The sequence below is a fragment of the Paramisgurnus dabryanus genome, chromosome 11 (genome assembly GCF_030506205.2).
Source record: "Paramisgurnus dabryanus chromosome 11, PD_genome_1.1, whole genome shotgun sequence".
Classification (NCBI taxonomy): Eukaryota; Metazoa; Chordata; class Actinopteri; order Cypriniformes; family Cobitidae; genus Paramisgurnus; species Paramisgurnus dabryanus.
The window spans coordinates 5,287,542-5,310,114 of NC_133347.1; the positions used below are offsets into that span (position 1 = coordinate 5,287,542).

General features: G+C 38.7%; 2 protein-coding genes across 2 annotated transcripts; both read right to left on the reverse strand.

Moving 5' to 3' along the window:
- Nucleotides 1–5,563: 5,563 nt before the first annotated feature.
- On the reverse strand, nt 5,564–7,358 carry LOC135729974 (4-galactosyl-N-acetylglucosaminide 3-alpha-L-fucosyltransferase 9-like). The gene is made up of 2 exons (XM_065247877.1): nt 7,213–7,358; nt 5,564–7,080 (listed from the first exon to the last, which is right to left on the reverse strand). Exon 2 carries the CDS (start codon nt 7,050–7,052, stop codon nt 5,937–5,939), a length of 1,116 nt encoding a protein of 371 aa, XP_065103949.1. The 5' UTR covers nt 7,053–7,080; nt 7,213–7,358; the 3' UTR covers nt 5,564–5,936.
- Nucleotides 7,359–20,074: 12,716 nt separating this feature from the next.
- LOC135729975 (4-galactosyl-N-acetylglucosaminide 3-alpha-L-fucosyltransferase 9-like) lies at nt 20,075–21,349 on the reverse strand. Its single transcript, XM_065247878.1, has one exon. It carries the CDS (start codon nt 21,327–21,329, stop codon nt 20,229–20,231), a length of 1,101 nt encoding a protein of 366 aa, XP_065103950.1. The 5' UTR covers nt 21,330–21,349; the 3' UTR covers nt 20,075–20,228.
- Between the last annotated feature and the right edge of the window lie 1,224 nt (nt 21,350–22,573).

Consider the following 22,573-nt stretch of genomic DNA (forward strand, 5'->3'; position numbering starts at 1 on the left):
TCTATCAGCTTGAATCAGTCGGTCCATTCTCCTCTGACCTCTAGCATCAACAAGGCATTTTCGCCCACAAGACTGCCGCATACTGGATGTTTTCCCTTTTCACACCATTCTTTGTAAACCCTAGAAATGGTTGTGCGTGAAAATCCCAGTAATTGAGCAGATTACAGGGTTCCTGTGCACTTCACTGTGCACATATACTACACTGTGAAATCCCTTATTTATTGGCATGGTAAATAAATTGCACCTTGCAGGGAAGCCATGTGGTTTTTTCCTCCATTTTCTCCCCACAAAAAACAAACCACATTGCCACATTGTTTACACGTCGAATGTCCTCAACACACCTTTACCGGTTAATCAAGGTTTTTATGGATTCAGACACACCCAATAACACCAAACATTTGGTAATACCAAAGCTCAAGTGTGCAAAAGGCTGCAGGGTGATGCATGCATTAACCACCAAAAAAAGATATTTGCACAGAGTGTTTTTCACTACCTTCACATGACAGCAGTGGCGACCGGTGAATTATTTACGAGGGTGCACAATGCAAACACTGCAAAAAAATACTTTCTTGGTGTCTTGTTTTCAGTAAAAAATATCAAAAAATTCTTAAATGAAGATGAATTTTCTTGATGAGCAAAATGACCTAAGTAAATAAGTCTAGTTTTAAGACAAATAATATACAATTTAAGTGAAATTGTCCTTAAAACAAGCAAAAATATCTGCCAATGGGGTGAGACATTTTTTTTTACCCCATTAGCAGATAATTTTGCTTGTTTTAAGCACAAATTCACTTAAATTGTATATTTTTGTCTATAAACTAGTATTATTTTCTCAGGTCATTTTGCTTATCAAGAAAATACATCTTGATTTAAGAATTTTTAGATATTTCTACTGAAAACAAGACAAAAATACTATGTAAGAAAGTCATTTTTTGCAGTGTGGAGTATAATAATTAATACATATTATTATTTGATTAAGGAAACTCGAATTCGTAAAGTACACCATAACATTTCAGCAACAGAAATAATATTTATCATAAAAATACTCATGTGAACCAAATAGGCCTTTAGCATAATATTCTATAAAGTATGTAATTTGTATGTATATGTATTTTAAAGTTCTTAATATGACCGTATGTGCACAATATGAACACTAGCGGATGCTCTGCTTTAGGGGATGCATTTCGACTCCTGTCTTCTGCTTTGCCCAGTGGCGGAGTGGCAATCGGGAGAGGCGGGACTTTTCCCGGTGGGCCGGTAGTGTTTTGAGGGCCGGTCTCACGCAGAAAAACTATTAATCATATATTTAATATGCCACAGCGCCCAAAATGTATCTGGCCGCACCGCTCTATCAAGAAGCCGTCTCCCCTGGAGTTCCAGTCGAGAGTGCAGCTTAACAGCCAATCAAAAAAAAGAAAGAGGCTACACAATAGCCAATCCGAAAATAGCACTGTTGTATCTGGGTACATTTTAACGCAACAACCAATAAAAAAAGCTTATCCTCGTTCACCCACAGATAAGACAAAACACCAGAAATCAACAGGCTATAATGATGCTCATTAAATCTAATTTTAAATATTTTTAGTAGAACATATCTGAACATTGGTACATCACTAATAGGGATAATTTACACGTGTGTTCGACTTTATGCTATAACATAGGAACCAACAAGCGGATGACATCAACGTGCCGCGAGAGCGGTTTAAAAGCAAACTCTTACGATGATTTCTCGACTCACCCTCGCGGTACTTTGATGTCATCATTCTGTCGTTCTTGCAGCGCAGCTTGAAGTCGAACATTGGGGTTCCCCAACCTTCCCCTGCAGGAGGTCTCATGATGACTGCTGCTGTTGTAATCTTTATTTTCGCAAGTAAACTCCTTTTTTGTTTTAACATTCAAACAGACTTGGTTCTCCCCCACACTCGCGCTATGCATATTGCATACATTATTCCAGAAGTAATATGATTTGTTCTCTGTGAATAAATATACATGTTCTCTTTCACTGGGAAATAGCGCAGTCGAAGTGAATTGTATTAATTATTTGCGCGCATTTTTAAATATGGCCACTTGTGGAATGAAAACTGCACGACTACAAAAGGTAAGACTTGTTTTTGCATTTAGCCCTGTTTTACTTACTAGTGTTATAGTCTTAGTTGGTTAACTACGTGTGCTTTATCACATCATTTAAAAGTCTTTATTGTGTGTTTATAAGTGTTTATTGGCGGTTGCAATGACAAGATTTGTGAAGGGATGTCACAGTATGTTTTGTTTTGATATTATCTTGTTTTAGTTTATCTGTAGCTGGAGTTGCACTTAGTTAAGAATGACAAAATTTGAAAAGCATTTTAAACAACCATGATTTCTATTTTTGTTTATCATTTGTATTGCTTCCGTATTGTTGTCAGTAAGTGTACATCCGTGCAGTCAGTATGATTTTGTACAGGTTGATGGAGTACACATATGTGGTTTCATAGATTTGTTATTTGAGAATGGCCTTCTTGTACGAATAATTTTTGCCATACCCTAGGTTTTCGTGAAAACGTTTTTGTTACAGAGTGTCTGCAACTTAGCCAACATACAGCCTGTTCACTGACAACATGCTCAGAACAAGGAGTCCAGGCCTCGTTATATTTTCGTTATCACACATTGACTGACATTTTGTCACATTAAACATCCCTCTCTCCTATAGGCTTAATCATTTTATAAGAAACTGCTTGGCAACCAAATTAAGCTTTAGCTTACTTGAAACTAGGGACTGTTGTTGACTTAAAGATCTTTTAAAAATAATAATTATTATAACACTTGGTATTTCATGTTGTGTAGTCATTTCTTTCTTTTTTTTCTACCATGGAGGGCTGGTGGTCTACGAAATGTCCCGGTAGATATTTTGGTCCCACTCCGCCCCTGGCTTTGCCTATTGGTTAGAGAGAGTTAATATAAGTACTCTTCATTTTTTCAGTCTTTTCAGAACCTGTGACTGCACTGAGAGCATCTTGACCAGCTTTATCAACCTGTGATATGGTAGCACCATTGAGTTGTTCTTCTCTATGCACTGCAAAAAAATCTTAGTATTTTTGTCTTGTTTTCAGTAAAAATATCTAAAAATTCTAAAATTAAGATCCTTTTTCTTGATGAGCAAAACGACCCAAGAAAATAAGTCTAGTTTTAAGACCAAAAATATCAAATTTAAGTGATTTTGTGCATAAAAGAAGCAAAAAAATCTGCCAATGGGGTGAGCAAAAAAATTGTGAACATTTTTCTTAAACACTAAATTAAAGAAAATTTCAAGAAAAATTTTCTTACCCCATTGGCAGATTTTTTTTTGCTTCTTTTATGCACAAAATTACTTACATTTGATTTCATGGTCTAAAAACTAAACTTATTTCCTTTAATCGTTTTGCTCATCAAGAAAAAGCATCTTAATTTAAGAATTTTTAGATATTTTTACTGAAAACAAGACAAAATACTAAGAAATTATTATTTTTTTTGGAGTGTAAAAGTAGGGTTACCATACGTGCCATTCTTCCCGGACGCATCCCGTCCAGGATTTTGTGTTGGTCTTCCGGAAGTCGTATTTGTCGACCGCATACGTCATAGAGGATTATTATTATTATTACAGAAAAGCAACCGTTACATTTTAAGGTAAGAATGAAACTACGATTGTATATCTTATGTTTTTAACTGATTGGCGTATGCGGTCAACAAATACGACTTCCGGAAGACGCACCGAAATCCTGGACGGGATGTGGCCGGGAATAATGGCACGTATGGTCAACCTAGTAAAAGCTTAATATTATGATCAAATACTCCTCACCTCTATTAGAAGCTTCTTATAAATAATTAAGAGCATTAGCTGTGTGTAAGCAAACAAAAAAACACGGAACAACAAAAAAAGTCTATGAACTTCCACTGGGAACTGCATCTCTGTTGATATTGCCACCATGTAGGTCTTCACATGGGTTGAACAGTAGTGTCTGCTGTAGGCCAATCAGGAAAGATTTGGTTGTGTTATATTTACGTTCTGTGCGGTCGAATGGGCTGTCCGGTGGTGGCCTGTCGGCCAGGTATCAGGCTTTTCTCGTGCCGCAATGGGGAAAGAGTCAGCTATAGGTTCAGTTAAACAGCCTTGAACAGGATGTGCTGTGAAAATGCTGATCTCCAGGAAGCACCGAGACGATTCTAGCAATCTGGAACATGCAGACGTGATCCGGTAGTCAGTGCAGAAAATCTGGAATGTGCAGATGAAAGTCTCTTGGAGTGTAGGTTTGCTCTTCTGTGCTTCACCTTGTTGCAGACGTAGGTTATTGCCTTTCTGGACATGAGGCTTGAAACGTGGTGTGATCCGCTCAGTCTCTGGACGCCAATGCCATTATGTATATAAATATGCACACATACATGTATAATTTTAAGAAAATAAAATACTTTTTGTATATACACATGTAAATATTTCTTAAATATATCCACGCATGTGTGTGTATTTATTAATACAAAGTTATTATACACAGTACACACACATATATGATGTAAACAAAAAACTTTATTGTGCAATACTGTAGATTAATCGTGATTCATCGTTATGCAACCCTAGTCTGTATAGCTAATTTTGCCCTTCATGACAACTGTAAGGGGGATGATTTTTTTTTGTAACTCATTCAGTTAAATTATATTAAGCCTTAAAGTTCTGCATAATTCTGCGGCCTCTTTACCCATTTTCGTATATCCGCAAGTGATACGCGGTGACACGTGGCCAAGATGGCGACGGCAGGCACCATCTACTTTTAGCTTCAAAAACGATCTTCAGAAACCTATGGGAGATGTCACAGACACTACGTCCATATTTTTTTACAGTCTATGGTTCAGATCAACTTACCTACCATATACAAGCGAGTAGCCCGACAGATGCTTTAGAGGGTGTGCACCTGACGTCACCTTTGGCGAAAGTGACGGTGGTTATGCCCACTGAGTGGCAAAAAGTCTGAGCGACAGCATTAGCATGTAGCGTGGAAACACATCTAAAATAGGGGCAGTTGTTCTGTGATCGATTGTGCAAACAAATTCAACAAGAATTTGTAGCGATCGTTTAGTAGTATTAGGCAGGACAAACATATATGTCGGGAAAAGTGATGTCTGGACACATGCCAAGGTCCCCGGAGTAATGGTTGTTTGGCAAGTTGTTAGGGTCACAGTCAAGGTCAACTAAATTATGTAAGCTTATAATTGTCCGTTATACTTGCGTTTTCTTTTAAAGCCCAGCCATTTTGTTTCAATGTTTTGCAACTCTTTCTTTTGGGGCAGGGGCATCTTCCTGCGTGTCAACGTGTTGAAGTCGATACCCTCTATACACTAACACATACTTGCGCATTTGTCCACGACACTGTTGTCATGTGGTTTTTACGTAAATAAAGGCGGTAACAAAGGGTAACGTTGATATTAAAGTCATTGACAGGCGACCGCACTGCCCCGTGTCACTACTTAGAATGGCAATTTTCTCATCATTTACAAGTAGTTGAAAACATTAGAGATATTGTAAGTAATCAGCTTGACAAAATAAATAACACTGGACTAGTGGTTTTTGGATATTTTACTGCAAATATCTTGCAAATTGTACATTTAATGGACAATACCAAAATAATGAACACATGAACATTTACATTTATTCAAATAGAAGATGACGTTGGACAAATGAGGAAATATGCCAAAAAAAAAAAACGTATTAGTTAGTAGCCTATTACAGTATACAGTGCTGCATTACAAAATATGAATGTTTGAGCAGAAGACCACAGGGCAGAAGATTATTCATTCATTCATATATAAATAAAATATATAATATATTCATATTATATAAAACTATGATGTATCAAAGTTGATGTAACTTTACCATTTATTAGCAGTGATTCTTTTTCAAGGTTAGGCTAACACTAAAATCCAAGATGACATTAGTTGAAAAACCATTCATAGATATCATGAGCTTCTTTATATTCCTTGTGTCTTCCTACATAATCACAGGCCGTACAAATAGCCAGAACAAACTCTTGGTTCTGTAATATTAAATGAGGTCGAGCTGAGAAATGTCTCCTCCAGTTAAAGTAGCTGCGATACGCTTCATCATCCTGGTCCAGACGCTGAAGATATTCTGCTAGTGACTTTGCATCTGGAAAGTCATCCACATGAATAAATGAGTCACCCGGTATAAACCTTTCATAGTTTTTTCGGGGAGGTCCCAGCACCACAGGTACAGTACCTACTGCCAGAGGTCCATTTACCTTCTCAGTGATGTAGTCTTTGTGAATGGAGTTCTCAAAGGAGAGATAAAATTTACAGCTGGCTATGGTGGGAAAGTAGTCTTTATAATCCAGGAACGATCCAAAAGCTTTTCCATACACGTGTATGTAGACGTGCTTGCTAAGTTCGTGGAAATAAGCGTTTCTGGTGCCGACGCCTGTCCAGTCCAAATTGTTACTCACAACCCAACAGATGAGTTTTTCTTTTTTGGGAATTTCAAAATCCTCATCTGGGATCTTTCTGCTGGTCAGTCGTAACTTGACAGGAATGTCAGAGTCCTCTCTATAAGTGAGAGTCAGATTAAACAGGTTTTCAATTCCTGGTATTTGTTGTGTGTTGTGTGGTGATTCAACATTCATCCATATCCACTTTTGAAACGGAGGGCGAGGAGATGGAGGAAGTGTGGACAGATCCCCACTAATAGCCCTGTGAAAAATAAGCACTGCATCCGAGTTGCTGTAGAGAGATCTATCATCTGTCAGAAGACAGCCATCAATGTTGTAAATAGTTTTACAGTCGCTCAGATCGAATCTGTAATTTTGAGGCCAGACCCATAACAAAAGAATCGGTTTGTCAACCACTGCTTCATCAAGTGAGTTGTTGTTCTCTGCGTGGTGTCTACCTGAGTTTGGCTTAAATGAAAGTTGTTGAGGTAAAAAGGTTTGAGGTGAAGTCCATAAAAACATGACGGTGAGAGAGATGACACCAGCGACTGCCAATATAACAGCTAGACGACACAGCAGAGATCCAGTCGAATTTGTGTTCAACATTTTATTACTTAAACAGAATGAATTTGATCTGTATCGCAAACAAGAATAAAAACAATGTCTCTTTAAACAAACGTGTGTACAATATAAATGTAGTTCAAATAGACTTGTGAGTAACTACAGTACAGTAAAAGATTAATATTATGAACAAATTACTCCTCACCTCTATTAGAAGCTCCTCGTAAATAATAAAGAGAAATTTCCAGCTCTGTGTAAGCAAACAAAAACACACTCTGGATTGCACAACATGCAGAGAAACAGAACAATTAAAGTCTATGAACTTCTGTAAACATGACTTCCACTGGGAACTGCATCACTGTTAATATTGCTAACCATGAAGGTCTTCACATGGGTTGAACAACAGTGTCTGCTCCGGACCAATCACAATTCATTATGCTAATATGACAATGATGTCATGACACTGAGCGCTACCTTTTTAGATCAAGTTCTATTGAGACAACTAAACCAGTTAAACAAAGCTGACATGCTCTGTGTTTTTGTTTCTTTTAGTTTGCATTTTGGTTTCTGGTTTCCTCTCTCTGGTTTATAGTCCAATGTAGTTCTTTTGTTGATTGGTTTTTCTGTTGATCGTCTTTGCAGGTGTGTCTTGTAAGCCCATGTCATGTGTATATATAGTGTTTAGTTCATTGGGTGTTGATTTGTCAACCTGTTGCTTTTATTAAAGCCTAAATTGAAATTGAGATGAGGAGTATGTTCACAAACAACTGATCCTTAAGCCTGCTGCCCTGCATTTCCTCCCCTAACCCATTGGGGCAATCTCAGAGCAGTCCCTAAAAGGCAAGTTCACACTATAGGATTTTAATCCTGATTTACAAGTTAACATGCCCACCAAAAGGTCGGGCTTTGTTGATCGGGGCCAAATCAGCAGGTGATCAGTGCTCGCCAATCTTTGCAAATTGGAAATCTCATATTTTCCTTTATTGCATCTTCATGGTAACACAAATAGGTTTATTTACAATGGATTAAAATTCCTTATGGCTTCAGATGGATATCATAAATATGCATCTAATGTTGAAGGAGTTCTACCTGATTCATTTTTGGTATTCATTTTGATTTTTTTCTTAAGGGGGCAGATGGTCGGAACTCCTAACAACTTAAAAACTATTTTTGGTATTTTCAGTGTCAGGGCCTAAATGCTTTGGAGTTCATAAACAACTAACAACAATATTTTTATGTTGGTAATGTATTGTTGGTTGCTGAAACTAAAACAAAGTGGGAGTGGTAACAAACCCAATGACACCAAGAGGAAGGTGACACCTCAGAGTCACTATATGCAAAACCACTACGCAATAGACCGCAAATTTGTAGTGATAAAATGCAATGAATGTTATCCAACACACACACACACACACACACACACACACACACACACACACACACACACACACACACACACACACACACACACACGCGCACACACACACACACACACACACACACACACACACACACATTGTGGTTTCCATGTTGTGTGGGGACATTCCATAGACGTAATGCATTTTATACCGTACAAACTGTATATTCTATTCCCTTCCTCTAACCCAAAACCTAACCCCAACCATCACAGAAAACTTTCTTGTACCTTAGATTTTAAATAAACATCATTCTGTTTGATTTATAAGCTTGTTTCTTCATGGGGACCTCAAAATGTCTCCACGAGGTTACAATGTATTCCTATCTTTGTGGGGACAATTGTGACAACACACACACACACACAAATACTCACCAACACACTCTCACATATACACACCCCTTACAGAAAGAAAATCAATATATTGTAGAATTACCAATATATAGAATAACACATTGTGATAATTTATTGCAATTTACTGAATAAACATTACATATACTATAAATACTAAACATTACAGCAGCCACTGTTATATAAAAAAAAGAAAACAGATGCAAATGAATATTTTTCATGAAGCAGAGGCCATTTAATAAAGCAATTACAGTAAAAGCATCAAAACAAAGTTAGATAGACAATTAGAAGACTAACCTTTTAGGGTGAACTGCTTGCTTTGGTTGAAAGTGTATACTAAATGCCTATAGAATAAAAACTGCTTTTAAAAATAGCCTTAAAGACATACTTTTCATTTAGGTATTAAATAAGATATGTTCTAAGCATGTACTTTTCATGTACTTAAAGGAATGTCCCAATTATTATTTACCAAGAAAAATAAGTCAAATCAATACAAAAGATTGAGTGAGTAAACATCAATTTGTGAGAAGGACCATATATACTGTATGTCTAAGGTCTTCACAATTGCTGTCAAGTTTTTCCACCTACAGTATGAGGAATTCAACTTACAGTATATAATTGCAGATATAATTGTAAATATAGCTGCAAGCAGCAATACAGGGTCAAGCACCTTCAGCGCAATGAGCACCCAAAGCACAGAAAGCACTCACAGCGCAGCAAGCGCACAAGGCGTGCCAAGCACCAAAAGCACAGAGCAGAACCACAGCAGTGCAGAGCAACAACAACAAAGATGGCAAAAATAGAACGTATGTGAAAAACTGACAGGTTGAGAAGAATAGGTCAAGATGAACACAAAACAATAAAAATACCAGACGGGATCTGAACCCAAGACCTCAGAATCTCAATGCATGCGATTTACCAGATGCCCCACTCAGTTGACGTGGTTGATCCAGCCTGCGGAACAGATTTTCAGAGCTGCAAGCATTGATATACGCCTATCACTGAAGATGCAGAAATGACACAGTAGAGCAAAAATAACAGAAATACAATGTATTTGACAATCAGATGATTTAAATGACAATGAAGTCATGAAGAACATTTTCTCCGAACATTATACGAGCATAATCTGGGACAAAATAAACAAAATTTGTAAAAGGAGTAGTGAAAAAAACATTTACCATATGCTTTATCATAACTTATGAACAGAATGTTGGAAAATGACAAACGAGGTATCGTTGCAATCGGCATAAACCAGTGAATACAATTTCACAAAAAAATTTATATCAGACAAAGTATTCAGAAGCTATAAGCAGTTCCATAATCCCTGGCGCTGTACTCTGACTTCCCAGGTACCTTCAGGACATCAAGCCGAAGCTCCCTACCACTTTTTGCATGGATATGTGTAATAGTTCAAAAGATATAACAATTTATGTCAAATTTCAAAATGGCGGACAGGCGGTTTGGTAAAACCCGACATAATACACATCGACAGATGCGGCATGAGGCACTGACAAACAGTTCAGTAGATATGGGCAAAAATAGCCTTTTTTCATTTCTCATAACCCATAGGTTGCACTGTCACCAAATTTGGCATGGACCCCCAGTTCATGGTCCACATGAAGTGTACCAAATTTAATTCAGTACAGCAATCACGTGTACTTTGTAGAGTTTTTTTTAGATCAAAATAATTTACTGTTATAACAGTTGGAACATTGAATTTTTGAACTGCTGTAGAGTTACTGCTAGAGACCCCATTTTTGGTCACATGACTATTTAAGACCACCACTAAAAGTGTGCCAATTTCATAATTTTTCTACTTCATAGGGCTGCCATAGACTCCCATGGGATGTGAATAATAATAATACTAACAGAAACTATAGGTGCCTCAGCACCAGCGGTACTTTGCCCCTAAAAGTGTGTAAAATATTGATTCTGGAGTTTGTCCAAATTAAATGACACCCCAATGTACTGTCACTAACCTGAATGTCACCTCCTCCTGCCCCGTCAGCATCCTCTTGTCCCACCTTTTTACCTGAAGCAAACACAGCAAATAATAACCAGGTAAAAAAAATCACAGTATATTTGTTTTTTTACTATTTTCCTTTGTATTCAACAATGCAGTAAGTAAAGTAATGCTAGACTGGTCAGTTCTTATTCATATTATCAATGAAACCACGTTCCAGCTCTATGTATATATATATATTTCTTACAGTTTGGAAACCAAGTGTCACTTAATGTTCATTTGTGCTAATTTACCCGAATCTGTATAAAATTGAGGACCTCTGTATACAGCAAAATCACCAGTGTAAAATATATACTTCACTGTGGACTATCTTATTCATTAGCAATGTAAAAAAAATACATCTCACACGAAAGTGCTGTATGATTAAGTCATCATTCTTGTTTTGATTACCTTTTTTCCCCACCGAAAATGAGCAGCGTTTGTTACATCGCTCTACATGAAAGTCCTCAACTCTACTTAACCAGTTAACCAAGATCTTTATAATTAAATGGGTTGATTAAGTCACACCCAAAATCACCAAACCTCAAGTGAAAGGGTGATAAAAATGCTTTAATTGTGCTCTTGATTGATTTACAACTCAGCCAGTGCATTGCTGGATTCTTAAAATACATATGACCTATTAGACATAACATCCTAATGATAGACAAGTTTGTGCTGACAGATGTTCAGCAAGTAGGGCTGGTTCTAGATATTTGTATGCCCTAGGCAAAAGTTATGTTGGAGGCTGTTCACACCTCTCCAATTTTCAGAATAATCTGAGAAAGTGTTTTTTCTACCCTGTAGAAAATCATTTAAGCACTACAGTGATAAGTCATGTTTTCCCCTATTACTTTCTGTTTCTAATTCTTTAAATTATGTATGTGTTGTCACATGTGCACTTATATATAAGCATAAAACAAGCAAAAAAATCTGCCAATGGGGTAAGCAAATTTTTCTTGAATTTAGGGTTAAAGAAAAATTTCAAGATTTTTTTCTTACCCCATTTATTTTGCTTGTTTTATGCACATAATTCACTTAAATTTGATATTTTTGATCTAAAAACTAGACCTATTTTATTGGGTCATTTTTCTCATCAAGAATCTTAATTTAAGAATTTTTTGATATTTTTACTGAAAACCAGACAAAAATACTAAGTAAAATTTTTCTTGAAAGTCATTTTTTGCAGTGTAGAGACACCAAAACCTATGGAAGCTTATTTCCACCATGTTGTAAAAATAATAAAATAAAATTGTGACTTTATATTTCAAAATTGTGACTTTGTTTCTCAGAATTGTAACTTTGTAAAAGGCAAAAAATAGTTTTCAAGAAAAAAAATCTTTGTATTTTTGTCTTGTTTTCAGTAAAAATATCACATTTTTTAAAAATTAAGATGCTTTTTCTTGATGAGCAAAACGGCCAAGGCAAATAAGTAGTTTTTAGACCAAAAAAAAAAAAACTTAAGTGATTTTGTGCATAAAACAAGCAAAACAATCTGCCAATTTCTGACTTTGTATCTTAGAATAGTGACTTTGTATCTCTGAATTGTGATTTTGTTTCTCAGAATTATGACTTTGTTTCTCAGAATTATGACTTTGTATCTCAGAATTGTTACTTTGTATCTCAGAATTGTGACTTTGTATCTTAGAATTGTGACTTTGTATCTCAGAATTCTGTGTGGTTGCTATATTGTTCTGATTTCATTGGTGATTGCTAGACATTTGCTAGGGTATTACGGGTGCTTGATAAGCTGTTGCTCTGGCATTCTGTGGGGTTGCTAGGAAGTTTCTGTGGGTGGTTGCTAGGCTGTTGCTATGGCATTCTGGTTGGTTGCTATGCTATTGCTCTGGTTTTTTCTGTGTGTTTAAGCTGTTGCTAGGCCAGGGTATTTTATTTGGTTGCTAGAATATTGCTATAGTTTTCTGGGTGATTGCGATATTCTGGGTGATTGATAGACCTTTACTAGGGTATTTTAGGTGGTTTATAAAATTGCTAGGCTGTTCAGGGTGGTTGAGAGTGAACTGCTTTGCATTTAATAGGGTGTCTGTGAGTGAATGATAGGCAGTTGCTACAGTATTAGTGGTTGTTCGGGGGATTGACAGAGCATTGCTAGTCAATAGGGTATTTAAATTAGAGTGCTCTAAATGTCCAACACATGCTGTATTTGCTATATATTCAGTTAGAGGTAAAACGGTAAAGGGTAACTACCTGTTTCCACAGAATCATTCCACTTAAGAATAATAGTACACCATCTCAGGTTGTCACTAATGCAACTAATATTCAGTTAGATGTTAAAAGAAAACTACATGTTTCCATATAATCATTCCACTTATTATTGATAGTACTCCTTCCCAGGCTGTCACTCCTGCAGTATCAAAGGAGAGAAAGATCTGGTAAAACTCCAGAAGACTTAAAGGTGAAAAAGAGGATGTTTGTTTTATACATTTTTGCAATATTACTTGAAACTGTCTTTACTAAACGATAAAAGACTATTTATCAGCTGCACTGAAAGTAATAATATTAATATACGTCATCTGTGCACAAGATAGGACCTTAAAAACATCATCCAATTGCTCATGCGGTCATCGCATAAGCGATTGGCCCTCTGGCTTGTCAATCACTGCCATTACGATCCTTGTGAGAGACGTGTGCGCTCCAGTAACTAAACACAGGCGAGGCATGCGCATAGCGCATGAAACTCCGTCTTAAGTTTCGTTTTGTTTTCATTGTCGATCCTGCTTTCCTCCTCGAATTTGCACCACGGTAGAGAAGAAACTCGAAGGAGGACGCAAAAGAAAGACTTTTTTAAGCCGCTGGGAATAAGAGAAAATTGTCAGAAGAACGTAATGAAACCAGAGTCGTTATTGGAGAAACATTTCAACGCTGGAGAGCAATGAAGGAACAGAGAGGTGTCAAGACAGACGCGCAGTTCACAAAATTCTTCCCGACAGGTAACAGTGATTATTCTTTCTTTGGGGAATAATTATTGTTGTACTGTTATTCAAGTATATTGATGTTGTTCTTGTACTGTAGTTGTAAGGCAGTGACCAGTCTGCTACATGCTAGTTGAAATGGGAGTAGCGTCGACTGATCTAACGTTTTAACGTCTTATTTGTTTATTATCATCATTTCACATAATGAATCCACTGACGCGAGTCACGCGACACAGCATATGCCGGTGTTAAACAAACACTCGTGTTCAAATATTCGTGCACGAGTTTTGGAAGGTGTTCCCTAGAAATGAGCTGTGAAGGAGGGAGGCTGTTCTTACGCATGCGCTCATTTAAAAAACTCAGTAACCGTTTTTGGATTCTCAGTCGGCGAAAAACATCCTCTTTTGCGCCTTTAAGGCATTTGCCAACATATAGAGGCAGCTATCGGTTCAGGCTTTCAATGTGGTAATTAGACATTTTTAATTCAAATGTTTTAGTTGTTATTTAGTAATCTACAGTTTAAATTATGCCTTTTATCTGTTACCGGAGTCTGTAATTATTAATAAAGCAATAAACCCCAAGAAGCAGTGGGTTACCAGTGCTTTTTATAACAGCTAAGGGGCGTTGTTAGGCACGACGCGAAGCAGAGTTTATAAAACGGTTACTTCATATGCATAACTTTAGAGGGAATTTAATATAATAAAACACAAATAAGTTGTAATTATATGAGTACAAATATTACTCTTCCGCCAAACAAAGTAGTTCCTCAGAATCAAGTGACTGAAACAGAGCGCAGTTCACATCCAACACAGATGCAGCAAAGACACAATGAAAATATGATTAAAGACTGTGGTGTTTATTTTATAAATCAACATTCATCTAATTTATACATTAACATTGATATTGTGCAACTGTTGAAGTGATGATCAAATATGCTTGGAAGGATGCTGAACTCTTTCCCCGTCAGCGCTTTTTTTTTTTTTTTAAGTTGCCACCCAGTTTTAGTTTAATGCCTTGCAGAAAAATTATCTTCTTTAAGTTAACATAAAATATCAAATGAACAAACAAAAACAAAAAGGTTTCATCCTACCTTCATTTGTTCTCTTATCACCTCTCAAATTTTTTAGCTAAAAGTGGAGATATTTCCACGACGAGATGACTCAACAATATTTATCGACAGTTATCCGGATATCGCCATTAATTGCGCAATAATTGTAGACAAATTAACAATATGATTAAAGACACTGTTGTTTATTTTCATAAATCAGTACGCAGCAACAGTGGCGCAGTGATACTTATGTAATGTGGTCTGAACCGTGAGGTTACCGGTGTATCTTATCACAGCTTAGAACGTGTTTCAACCAGTCAGAATGAAGAACCAGAACTGCCCGTTTTATAATGAATAATTTATCATGGGCGTAGATTACGCGGGGGACATGTCCTGCCCACTTTTTATAAAACGTACATTTGTCCCATGCACTTTTTATTGGAGAGATGTTGGAGAGTGTTCACGGCATGTTGAGGTTTTAATGGAGCAATGGATGCAGAATGATTCAAAGAGACAAGATAGTCTATACATGACGTTTCTATGGCAAGTCACTCACTTGTCACATTATCATCACACGCCCTAGCTCACAATCTGCAGTCCTGTGCAGTATCCAACATTCATAGAGGTTGCGAAAAAATCAAGGTTATGAAAAAATCAAGCAGCGCAAGTTGGTTTGTGGTATCCGAATTGTGTTGCACAATGTTGAGTAACTCTGCCTGTTGTTCTTGTTGAATAATTAACAAGTTTTGATGTAAATTATAAGGAAAAATAGTTGCTTGGACAAACGTTTACTTTATTTTCTGTGTATTGTCATATGGGGTGCACGATATCTGAAAGCCAACGTTGACATTTGAAATCACCTAAACAAACACGCCCCTAACCCAAATGGGTCGGAGAAGACGCAACAGGCTTACAGGGTGTGGAAATAAATGTGTCTTTTTCATAGCTGAAGGAAAGAACCATATGAAGGCAGATAAACAAACAAGCAAACGTGACACTCTCTCTGCCGCATAATGAGAAGACACGCCCCTTTCTGCTAATTGGCTACAAGTTTGTTTTGTTATTCAACCCATTTTCGAAAGCATTTTCGAAACATTGTGCACCCCGCCATTAAAATCCTTTAAATAAGATAATTTTGAATTGAGATTTTACGGCTTTTACAACATGTTTATGTCACAAGCCAGGGGCTGGCTGCTAGTGGTTAAGCCACGCCCCTTCTCAACTTCCACCTCGAGGAGGTCCCCAAAACCAACCCAATGACCAGACAACAACGAGGACAGATAAGTATAAAAAAATATTCTTTATTTATTTAAATATTTAAAGGTGACATAGAATGACTGAACGGAGTATTTATCCTTGTTCTGTGATGTGACATGTAGACAAAAACATTTTTGTTTGGGTCTGTAATGCCTTAGAAGCTTCATAAAAACCTCTCTCAGATAGCTCTATTAGGGTGGGGGATTTTAAACAAGTGGTTTTGCACCTATTTGGCACCCCCTACTGGCTTAACTTGCAATCTCATTACTGATTGGCTGACTTTGCTGCCACTCAAAAAATGTAGCCAATTATTTTAAAGTGGAGGGGCAGTTAGATGCCTGTGATGTCATAAGCATCAGTTTTTCAGATTGGGCTGTTTTCTGGCTGACATTTCTAAAAGAGGAATGTCTATGAGACTGAGATATTTAGCATGTTTAGCACTTTTTGTATGTTTGTGAATGTGGGTAGACTACCATTATTCAACAGAGACAAGGTAAAAATGTTTTTTCATTCTCTGTCCCCTTTAAAATGTACTGGGAATTGGGGAAAGGGAAATTAAAACTAATGTCAGGCTCTGCCCTCCAGGGAGCCACGGCCGAATGAGTGACAGAGGGTGGGGGGTTGCGTCGAGGAACAGGCTCCCGCCTCTGGTTCCTTCTGCCCGTGGCGCACTCGTCTTCCTTCCTGGAGGCAGAACAAATTACAATCAGTGTTGGTATTGACTTTTTCCTGTCCGGGTACCTGGATGTAGCTCACGGCGCTTCGCCGCCTATCTCACACAGCTCCTTGTTTGTCGACTCACTCTCCCTTCCTGTTCTCTCCCGCTCTCCACAGACTACAGCTGGGACACGAGGACACAGTGGATCGATCTCAAAAGGGTTCTCTCACCTCTTCACCGACTGCAGCTTCTTGGTAAGTATGGGTTTCCTTCACAACTCGTTTCTTTAGCGCTCACACTTGTTCTCTCTATTCTTCCACAGACGACAGCTGGGGCACAAAGGCACAGTGAATCGATTTCCAATGGTTCTCTCACCTCGTCGCTGACTACAGCTCTGGTACGTATGGTTTCCCTTCACAGCTCGCCTCCTTAGTGCTCACGCTTGTTCTCTCTCTTCCTCCACAGACGACAGCTGGGACACACAGGCACAGTGAATCGATTTCAATTGTTCTCTCACCTCTTCGCTGACTACAGCTTGTTGGTAAGTATGGCTTTCCTCCACAGCTCGTTTCCTCAGCGCTCACGCTTGTACTCTCTCTTCCTCCACAGACAACAGCTCTTCGCTGACTACAGCTTGTTGGTAAGTATGGCTTTCCTCCACAGCTCGTTTCCTCAGCGCTCACGCTTGTACTCTCTCTTCCTCCACAGACGACAGCTGGGACACACAGGGACACAGTGAATCGATTTCAATTGGTTCTCTAACCTCTTCGCTGACTACAGCTTCTGGGTAGGTATGGTTCTCTTCACAGCTCGGTATCTTAGCGTTCACGCTGGCTCTCTCTCTCTCCACAGACGACAGCGGGGACACAGGGACACAGTGAATCGATTTCAATTGGTTCTCTCACCTCCTCGCTGACTACAGCTTCTGGGTAGGTATGGTTCTCTTCACAGCTCTCACAACACACTCCTCGTCCCTGCTGATAGGCAGACTTAACAGGTTATGTTGTACTTTACAGGGTGGCGGACTTACGATAGCTGGTTTACACAATGCGTCAACTGGACAGTGGTTTCTATGTGACGCCGGGGACCAAACCCTCTCAGCGAGCTCGTTGGTCTACAGAGGGGCGAGAACATCACGCCATCACACCGAGTCGAGCGCTGCCCTTTCCTCGATACCCGTTGGGCAATCGAAAACTGGACCGGGGCGCCCCTTCGTAGAGACCTCGGGGCGGCGGATCTCCTTCTCCTCTAGCTCTGCGATGATGAAAACACACAGGTAAGGTAGCAATATTGTCTGTAATACTCACACACCGCCAATTGCACAGTTCTTCACCGCCACTCCTAAACACAAGTCCGCCAAGCGTTTGGCTGCGAAAATACTTCAGGATGCCACTCCGTGATTTTAAGACTGAAACACACTCACAGCATAATCATATACAGGTTTGCTCTAGAACCGTTTTCCTCTTCAGCGCCCCGGGACGAGTGACTGGAGGCGGGGGTACGTCTGACAAGACACAGCAATCTCACTGCAATACACAGCATTACACAGCACCACTTCAAAGTGAAAATTTCTACATCCAAAGACTCACCCACCACGCTCAGTGCACACAATAGACGCCCGTCTTCCTTCACTTCGCTCTGGGCGAGAATACGGAGATGGTAACACGGCCTAGTGTTTGTTTTCGTCACTGTAGCTGTTTCAACACAAGGACCCTTCGGCTCACCCACCACGCTGACTCAGGGGTAGGGCCACCCACTCTCTCTTGGAAACACTCAAAAAGATATACAGGTCAAGTACATGCAATTCACTTCCATAAATGGATTCTGTTACTCACGACTACTGCACGTTCTTCGTCCCACGTTCCCCTATGTTGATTTCATACTGCAGTGACTCCAGATACATAGGCAGGGCGGTTTCCAGTCGCCAACACCACTTTTCCACAGATGTATACTCACAATGGTACGTTTCTTCTTCCTTTGTTCCTCTCATCCAATGTCAACATCCGTTTACTCTTCAACCTATAAGGTCTTCGCTACCTCCATCAACATAAGTCCACGATACAAGACGAGAGAGAGAGCAAGTACAGCGATCCAATAAGCGTAACAGGCGAGCCCAACTCAGCGCTACGATACACTCCAACAACAGGAACCACAATGAACTGCAAACTGTGGTTTAAACTGCACTTACATACTCTCCTGGATGTTGCCATCGTCCAATCACCCGGCGCTCCTCTTAATAACTCACAGCTGTACGTAGTTTGGCTGATTACAGCCCTCGCGATGCTACCGGATGTCCGGTGTTTTCTCTTCCCGGTCCGGGCGGAAACATCCGGGCGGAACCAAACTTTCCCAACTTTTGGTTCCGCCCAAAAGATCGTCACCCTGTGACATTTAACTGCCAATTCTGCATAATATAATTCAATCAAGTATGTTGATAGTAGCTATCTTAATATATAATATATATATATTATTCATATATAATCATAAAGCATTTAAAGCAAAAAAAATTATGATTAACAATAAAACCTGGCAATTACACAAGCCGCTCTGCAACAAATACGGAACTGGTGGGTATTGGCGGACGGCGAAGTGCAGCCGCTCTGCAGTTGGTGGAAATCCGGGGTAAATGTTGTGTTTAATGACATTGTTTTTGTTTCATTATGTAAGGTTTTATGTAATGTTCAAAACGAAATTGTTAGCATTGAGTTGTTAGCATTAGAATTGTGTGTTAACAAAGTAGAGAATAAAGTGTTGTGATCGAGGGGCAACCTTCCGATCTCTCTGATGAAGCCAATACGGCAGTGATTTAAACTGCAATTCATCAATTGGCCGCTAGAGGCTGGCTCCAAAAGAGTGTCGATTCTCTTAGACCATGTTAAAATGCCCAACTTTACACCAGAAAATAATATGTTTACAGCCTGATGGTTAAGCTAATTGTTGTTTGGCAAGTTGTTAGGGTCGCAGTCAAGGCCAACTAAATTATGTAAGCTTATACAGTACTTGTCTGTTATACTGCTGCTTTCCTTTAAAACCCAGCCATTTTGTTTCAATGTTTTGCAACTCTTGGCAGGGGCATCTTCCTGCGTGTTCACATGTTAAAGTGACGTAGATACCCTCTTTACACAAGCGCATACTTGCGCATTTGTCCATGACACTGTGGTTTTTACGTAAATAAAGGCGGTAACAAAGGGTAACATGGATATTTACGTCATTGACATGCGACCGCACTGCCCCGTGTCACTGTTTAGATTGGCAATTTTCTCAAAATTTACTAGTAGTTGAAAACATTAGAGATATTGTAAGTAATCAGCTGGACAAAATAAATAACACTGGACTAGTGGTTAATGGATATTTTTCTGCAAATATCTTGCCAATTGTACCTTTAATGGACAATACCAAAATAATGAACACATGAACATTTACATTTATTCATATAAGAGGTGACGTTGGACAAATGTTGTAATATTCAAAACGCCATATTAGTTAGTATTACAATATTGCAGTTTTGCATTACAAAATATGAATGTTTGAACAGAAGACCACAGGGCAGATTATTATTCATTAGTTGAAAAACCATTCATAGATATCGTGAGCTTCTTTATATTCTTTGTGTTTTCCAACATAATCACAGGCCGTACAAATAGCCAGAACAAACTTTTGGTTCTGTAAAATTAAATGAGGTCGAGCTGAGAAATGTCTCCTCCAGTTAAAGTACCTGCGATACGCTTCATCATCCTGGTCCAGACGCTGAAGATATTCTGCTAGTGACTTTGCATCTGGAAAGTCGTTCACATGAATGAAGGAGTCACCCGGTACAAACTTTTCATAATTTTTTCGAGGAGGTCCCAGAACCACAGGTACAGTACCTACTGCCAGAGGTCCATTTAACTTCTCAGTGATGTAGTCTTTGTGAATGGAGTTTTCAAAGGAGAGATAAAATTTACAGCTGGCTATGGTGGGAAAGTAGTCTTTATAATCCAGGAACGTTCCATAAGCTTTTCCATACACGTGTATTTTGACATGCTTACTAAGTTCTTGGAAAAAAGCGATTCTTGTGCCGACGCCTGTCCACTTCAAATTGTTACTCACAATCCAACAGATGAGTTTTTCTTTTTTGGAAATTTCAAAATCCTCATCTGGGATCTTTCTGCTGGTCAGTTGTAACTTGACAGGAATGTCAGAGTCTTCTCTATAAGTGAGAGTCAGATTAAATAGGTTTTCAATTCCTGGTATTTTTTGCGTGTTAGTCGGTGATTCAACATTCATCCATATCCACTTTTGAAACGGAGGGCGAGGAGATGGAGGAAGTGTGGACAGATCTTCACTAATAGCTTTATGAAAAATAAGCACTGCATCCGAGTTGCTGTAGAGAGATCGATCATCTGTCAGGTGACAGCCGTCAATGTTGTAAATAGTTTTACAGTCGCTCAGATCGAATCTGTAATCTTCAGGCCAGACCCATAACAAAAGAATCGGTTTGTCAACCACTGCTTTATCAAGTGAGTTGTTCTTCTCTGCGTGGTGTCGAGAAAGTTGTTGAGGTAAACAAAAGGTTTGAGGTGAAGTCCATAAAGACATGAAAGTCAGAGAGATGAGACCAGCGACTGCCAATATAACAGCTAGACGACACAGCAGAGATCCAGTCGAATTTGTGTTCAACATTTTATTACTTAAACAGAATGAATTTGATCTGTATCGCAAACAAGAAAAAAAACAACGTCTCTTTAAACAAATGTGTGTACAATATAAATGAAGTTCAAATATACTTGTGAGTAACTACAGTACAGTAAAAGATTAATATTATGAACAAATTACTCCTCACCTCTATTAGAAGCTCGTAAATAATAAAGAGAAATTTCCAGCTCTGTGTAAGCAAACAAAACACACTTTGGATTGCACAACATGCAGAGAAACAGAACAATTAAAGTCTGTGATCTTCTGTAAACATGACTTCCACTGGGAACTGCATCACTGTTAATATTGCTAACCATGAAGATCTTCACATGGGTTGAACAACAGTGTCTGCTCCAGACCAATCACAATTCATTATGCTAATATGACAATAATGTGATGACACTGAGTGCTGCCTCTTTAGATCAAGTTCTAGTGAGACACCTAAACCAGTTAAACAAAGCTGACATGCTCACTACAAACTTTATATAAATTACTAAAGGATCAGGGCAGTGTCTTGTATTTTTTGAAGATTCATCAAATCTTTTTATTTTGTAATAATTTTAAAAATCCTTTACAAACCCAGCTCAGCAGCGACGGATCCTTGAGGGACATTTGCCCAGTTCCTGGACTATGCCCTTATAGAGGACGTGTCCCCTAAAAAATTTTTTGGGGGAGAGCAGTAGGCGTCAGGCTCTGCGGGCCATGTAGCCGGGCCAGTCGCAAAAGCGTGCATACCCCACATTGATGGTGGTCATCCAGGTGTTTATGATGGCCGCCTCTCCAGATCCAGTCTGGAAGCTGCTCCCTAAGGAAGGGGGCTCTATCATATGTTCATGTTCTGTGTTTTATTTTATTTTGCATTTTGGTTTCTGGTTTCCTGTCTCTGGTTTGAAGTCCAATGTAGTTCGTTTGTTGATTGTTGATTTTTCTGTTGATTGTCTGTCCTGGTGGGTCTTGTAAGCCCATGTCATGTGTATATATATAGTGTTTCAATCATTGTTGGGTGTTGTTTTGCCAACTTGTTGCTTTAATTAAAGCCTTATTGAAATTGAGATGAGGAGTATGTTCACAAACAACTGATCCTAAGCCAGCTGCCCTAAATTTCCTCTCCTGACCCATTGTGACAATCTCAGAGCAGTCCCTAAAAGGCAATGGATTTTAATCCTTATTTACAAGCTAACATGCCCACCAATCTTTGCAAATCAGAAATCTCATATTTTCCTTTATTGCAT